Raw genomic sequence first — 5883 nt, 5'->3', positions numbered from 1 at the left:
TGAATGTCCCTGAGTGGCCAAAGCAAGGCCCAGACCTGAACCCTATAAAAAAATCTGTGGAGAGACTTAAAGTTGGTAGTTCACTGATACTTTCCATCCAACTGAACAAAGCTGGAAAGGATCTGCAAGGAAGAATGGAGGAAACTACCCAAATAAAGGAGGACAAAGTTAGTGGAACCATACCCACATACCCAAGAAGACTTCACAGCTGTAATTTCTGCTAAAGGTGGTCCTACATACATCAACGGGGCCCCAGTGGAGAGGGTGGACAGTTTCCACTGCCTTGGCGTTCACATCACAAAGGACCGCTCATGATCACGTCACATCAGCACCCTGACAAAGAAGGTCAGCCAGCGTTTTTAGCATCTTAGACGCTTAAGGGAATTCAAACTGCCCTCTAGGGTGCTGAGGAATTTTTACATCTGCACCATCGAGAGCAACCTGACGGAAGCATCACGATCTGGTTCGGGAACAGCACCAAGCAGGACAGGCAGGCTCTCCAGAGGTTGGTGCGATCAGCTGAGCGCATCATTCGCACTGAGCTCCCTGACCTGCAGTCTATTTACAGCAAGCAGTGCTGGACCAAGGCCAGGAAGATAGTAAAAGACCTCAGCCACCCGAACAACGGACTTTTCTCCCTGCTGCGGTCAGGGAAGCGTTTTCACTCTCTGAAGGCCAACACAGAGAGAACGAGGAGGAGCTTCTTCCCGCAGGCCATTTGGGCTCTTAACCAGGACAACACTATGGAGTAGAGACTGGACTGTACACACAAGGAACACTATCTGAGCCGAATATTGCACAGATTTTTTTTTTTTTCCCGCACAACACTGACACATGCCACTTTTTATTTAACTTTTAATATTGAACTCCACATCTGCATTTTGCTGTATATTTCTAATACGTTTTTATTATGTTTCTGTTATTCCAAATTTTTAGACCACATGTTCAAATTCTTTTACCATTATATTTTTATCTTTTTTTATCTTTCTATTTATTCTATCCTATTTTCATCATTATATATTCTTCATACTTCTGCAGTATGTTTCTGATTTCTACTTTATTTGTATTGCCTTATTCATATTATCGCTTCTATCAGTCTGTATTACGGACAGACAAAAAGCATTTCACTGCATGTCGTACTAAGTATGGTTGCGTATGTGACGAATAAACTTGAACTTGAAGATAGTAATGAAAATTTATGCAAAAAAGGACTTTTCTTTTTTTATTTTTAATAGAATTGCAAAAGTTCATATAAACAAGTTTTCACTTTCTTATTACGGGATATTATGTGTCAATTGTTGGCAAAGAAGACTCAGTTCAATGCATTCTGAAACATACACAAAAAAATATGGAAAAAGGTGGTGTCTGAACACTTTCTGAAGGTTTTCAAAATGGTATTGTTCCTTTTGCGATACAGAAATGTTGTGCCCTAATGATCTGCATTTTTTTATTAGACAAGAAAGAAAGTTTGTAGAAGCTTTCCTAAGAAAACATGAGAATTTATAAATAATAAAAGTAAGTAGTGTCGTGATTTAGGAATGCTGATTTGTAACCTGAAGACTGCTGGTTCAAAAATGAGGAGAGGCCTTTCAGTAGTATTGCTGGTCAGGACACTAGGCTTGAATCCCTACAGTTAATAAAACAGTTACAATACAAAACACCAAAATGATTGTGCTTTTCAGTATGACAATAATTAAGCAGTAAGTTTTTCATAGTCTGACGATTACAAAAATAATAAATAACAAAAATAGTCCTGGCATCCAGTTCTGTTATCATTTTAAATTAACTATACACCGTGTAACTACAAGAGCACGTTTATCATTTTCTAACAACACATGCAATATAATAATAAATTACACACACTATATATACAACAGTAACAATAAAAATAAAAAATATTTTTATCATACGGTCGCAACATTTTGGACTGTGTTTAAAGACAAAATCCTACAGTGATACTATGAATAATGCTCGCATGTTGCTTTTCGTGAACTGAATAAAATATCGACACGTAGAAGCAGTCGGTGAGGGTCTGCTGTCCTTCAGCTGTCCTTCAGCCGTCCTTCACCTGTCCTTCAGCTGTCCTTCAGCTGTCCACCTCTTCCTCCACTGAGTTGTTGAGTCCAGGGATAAACTTCAGAACTCGTTTCCGCACGGCAACCTGCTTGGCTTTCCTGGGCAAAGTGGCAAACAGGGAGATCCCCCAGAGGTCTGAGGAGGACGACAGAGATCCACCGCCGCCAGTCCTGCCGATGCTGTCGGGGCAGGTCTCCCAGGTAGAGTTTGCAATTGCCTTGCAGGGGGTATCCGAGGGGCTGGGGTAATCGAACATGTACGACAGTGAGGCGCTGTCCTCGCCATCCTCTGTCATCACACTCCTGCAACTGCTGGCGCTGGACAGACGACAGCTGCCCTGACCCACAGGGGAAGCCAGGGACATGGGGGAGCCCAGGGAAGAGCGGTAGGAGTCACCATTCAGATCGGCTGGAGACAGAAGAACATTCATCAGCCAACCCACTTTCACATCCTTAACAGCTTGGAAAGGTTATCATCTGTGCATTTTTCCCATTTGTTATTATAGTAATAGTACATTACTATGTAGCTACACAAGAATTTTTATCCAAAACGGTTTGCGTTGAGATCCATTTCCGTTCAGGTCAAACACCTTATTCAACACCACATTTGCACCCTCCGTTCCAAAGTAACAGCCATCGCGTTACAGGGCCGTGACCAAGAGCGTTGTATTATATGCAACCTCCCTTTATCGGTCCCAATTATAGATGGCAAGAGTACAATAAATGACACTCCTGGAATCTAAAGTGAACCCCCTGTTGTGACGTAATCATATTTTGCCGACATTACTCTCTAAAAATCATCGTCTGTATTGCAGTTTATTCGTCATTAGAAATTATGCTCTCGCAGTAATTATCATTTTTTTAAAAACCAAAAGACGAAGTGAAAAAGGCAGAGAATGTCCTGTGGTTTTGACAACCACGGTTGAATCCCCACCCCGAGCCCCTTAGTTACCTCCGGTAATGCGTAGTTCCTCGAACGTTAGGGCATGCAGCTCCGCCACTTTTTCTTTTAGACTTTGCTGCGTGAGAAAGAGAAAGCTGCGTTACAAATTACGCAATGGCCAGCAAGGCGTGCTCTCACAAAGAAAAAAAAAAAGAATTTGCCGACTTTCCAGAAATCACGCAATCAGAAACATATATCGCACTGCTGATTCAGTAGCCGCAGGTAATTCCCGACATGCATATTCCGCTGATTTGAGTTTTGCCCTCACAGCAAGTGTGCTCGTGGGCCTCGAAACTGCATGTTCAGCTTTTGATCATTAATATTGATAATATTGATATTGAACTTTCTGCACCCAGCACAAGTATTGCGAAAACACTCTACTCATTGCAAGGCGGTATACTACAAATGGTTTATTCAGCATCAGCGGTTCATGAGATAAATATTAGCTGGCTAAAAGAAGAAAAGACACACCTTCAGTGACCGTAACTTCTTTTCCAGTTCAATCCTCTTCGCGACTGTACCGCTCACCGTCTCCAACCTGGTGAGGCAGGTGGCACGATATTAGATCAGGATCAGTATGTTCAACATTGTCATGCATTTTAGAGAAAACCGCAGCTGTTCTTGAGATCAGCAGGAATGTTTCAACGCTGCTGTAATTCTTGGCTGCTTTATGCAGTCTTTGGGGCGTAGAGTTTGGTACTCTGATGAAGCTTCGGGAATATGCCCTAGCCCATCAAAACCGATCCAAGCGGCACAACAACTTACGTTAAAATGTTGGCGGACTCGCGGATGAGAGTAACGATGTGCTGATGGTCGGCACCCTCGGTGCAAACTCCATTTACTGTCACAATGACATCACCTGGCACACACAAACAGAGAGGCACGTACATTAGGAGTACAGCTAATGCAGGAAACACTCTTTAATTCATGGCGGTAGTGATGCTTTAAGTCAAAATTAATTTTGGCACATTTATGTAGCAGGATATGTTACCCGAAGATTTCATGGTTTGGTACCTCAACCACTAATAGGGAAGAAGAGCTCGTTGTGGGCTTAAACCAGCCACAGGTCCATGCCCTTCGGCACTCCTCTGCTTGCTATCATGCCTGCTATCAGTTCCACATTTTCCAAATGCTTTAGGGAGTGAGCTGAGACCTGGGGGGTGTTGGGGAGGGGGGGAGTGGGATGAGGAGGATGCTCACCTGTGTTTAGGCCTGCTCTTTGGGCTGCGCTGTCTTCCTGCACCTTGCAGACAAAGGTGCACATCTCCACCATGGTGCTAGACCTGTGCTGCATACCATATGTCTGCACGGCGAGAATCAGCCCAAATTACTGTCACATCCAGACCACAAAGTACTTCACTATTTTTATACATCCTTTGAGGAATCCCTTCCCGTTTACTGTATTGAATATGCTGATGACTGTGCTTCCGACAACACGTTCAAAGTCCGGCTGCTTTTGTTAAATCCTCTTCTATCTGAAGAGACCCACAGTAATCCTGTTTTTATAGTTTGTTTTCATCACTCACAGTGACTGGCCATGGAATGGACTGCTGTAATTACTCTCAGTAACCAAAGCTGTGTGTGTCCACGTAAACGTCCCGTGTAATGTTTTAAACTGGGCGTTTTACAGTGGAGCATAATGGAGAATTTTGGAAGGCATGGCAGTTTACGATGGCCACCATAAGGTATAGAGGAACGACTGATGATTAAATACAACTGTACCAATCAATGGAGAAAAACAGTAAGACATTACTGAGGTATGATAATGTTTTATTGAATAAATTTTTTGCAACAGGTTTTGGACTTATTGTTCTAATGTAAGCCGTCATAAGTATGAGCTGTAACAGCACGTCTATAATAATGTCTTGAAAAGGATCAGATCACGTGTTAAAATTCATTCCCTATGTCTCAGCTATACCTGTAGCAAACTATAAATTTGGAAAATACTGAAATTTTAAGACATAACTAACGGGTAAACATACCTGAATTTCAAATCCAAAGGTTTCATTGTCTTGCTTTTCCAGCACAACTCTTGTTCTACGCAATTCACGGTGGATAAAGAAGTGTCCGTCATTACTAGCAGTCACATATTTCTTTTTTGCACACTGAGGTCAAAGCGCACATTAGACATGAGATTTTCTCACATAAAATGAATAAAGTATTTTATTTACCTGTCAAGGTCAGAGTAATCCACTAAGGAGTTTGACTGACAGCGAGTCACCTGGACAGGAGAAAAATTTTATACTTCATTGTAAAATTTCATACACCTTTAGCTCATGTAAGCCAAAAATTGAAATATGTGTTGTGTTTTGTGTGGACTTCAGTGCATTTATCATTGTTAGTGACATTTCTATAGTAATTTTAGTACTAAATTCAGTATTTGACAGGCCAGCAACCCAAATGTTTTTTTTTCTTTTTTTTTTTTTGTCTTGTTGAGCAAGGGACTTCTCCACAGACTACTTTAGAGTTTCATTAATTTATCAAGAGATGGTAAGATTTCAGCACACCACAGAGACCCATAGAGGTATCTGGAGCTAAGATCAGCCAGATTAGTCAAGGCTAGTGGACAAACAACCCCATAGACATCAGTGGTGTCATTTACAAGTGACTTAAGTGAGGATTTAAAAATCTTACAATTACTGTCAAGGAAAGATATCCGCTAACCTGCTTTGGTCTCCTTGACAACATCTCAGGTGCTGTCACGTCGCTGCTGCGGCGCCTTCTCATACTTCTAAGGGAGCGTCTTAGCCACGGATGAGACTTGTTCCTCAGGGAACCTTCTGCGTTGCAGCTCTTTTGACTGTCTTCTTGCATGATCTGCTTGAAGTTCATTGTGGAGCCAGTTGAGCCTGCTCAGCGAGAGTG

At 42.0% G+C, this 5883-nt stretch overlaps 1 protein-coding gene across 1 annotated transcript; it reads right to left on the bottom strand.

Annotated features, from left to right (window-relative positions):
- Window positions 1-1282: 1282 nt before the first annotated feature.
- On the bottom strand, window positions 1283-5883 carry cytip (cytohesin 1 interacting protein). Its single transcript, XM_029256954.1, has 8 exons — window positions 5683-5883; window positions 5190-5239; window positions 5001-5055; window positions 4219-4321; window positions 3784-3877; window positions 3490-3556; window positions 3028-3094; window positions 1283-2484 (listed from the first exon to the last, which is right to left on the bottom strand). Exons 1-8 carry the CDS (start codon window positions 5848-5850, stop codon window positions 2087-2089), a joined length of 1002 nt encoding a protein of 333 aa, XP_029112787.1. The 5' UTR covers window positions 5851-5883; the 3' UTR covers window positions 1283-2086.

The sequence above is a fragment of the Scleropages formosus genome, chromosome 12 (genome assembly GCF_900964775.1).
Source record: "Scleropages formosus chromosome 12, fSclFor1.1, whole genome shotgun sequence".
Taxonomy (NCBI): domain Eukaryota; kingdom Metazoa; phylum Chordata; class Actinopteri; order Osteoglossiformes; family Osteoglossidae; genus Scleropages; species Scleropages formosus.
This window is presented reverse-complemented; position numbering and strand designations above follow the sequence as displayed.

Coding starts and splice junctions, on each gene's coding strand:
- cytip (XM_029256954.1), bottom strand. CDS start 5,850: ATGAACTTCAAGCAGATCATGCAAGAAGACAGTCAAAAGAGCTGCAAC. Junction 3,557..3,783: donor GAGTCCGCCAACATTTTAAC/GTAAGTTGTTGT, acceptor CTGCCTCACCAG/GTTGGAGACGGTGAGCGGTA. Junction 3,095..3,489: donor AGAAGTTACGGTCACTGAAG/GTGTGTCTTTTC, acceptor TTTCTCACGCAG/CAAAGTCTAAAAGAAAAAGT.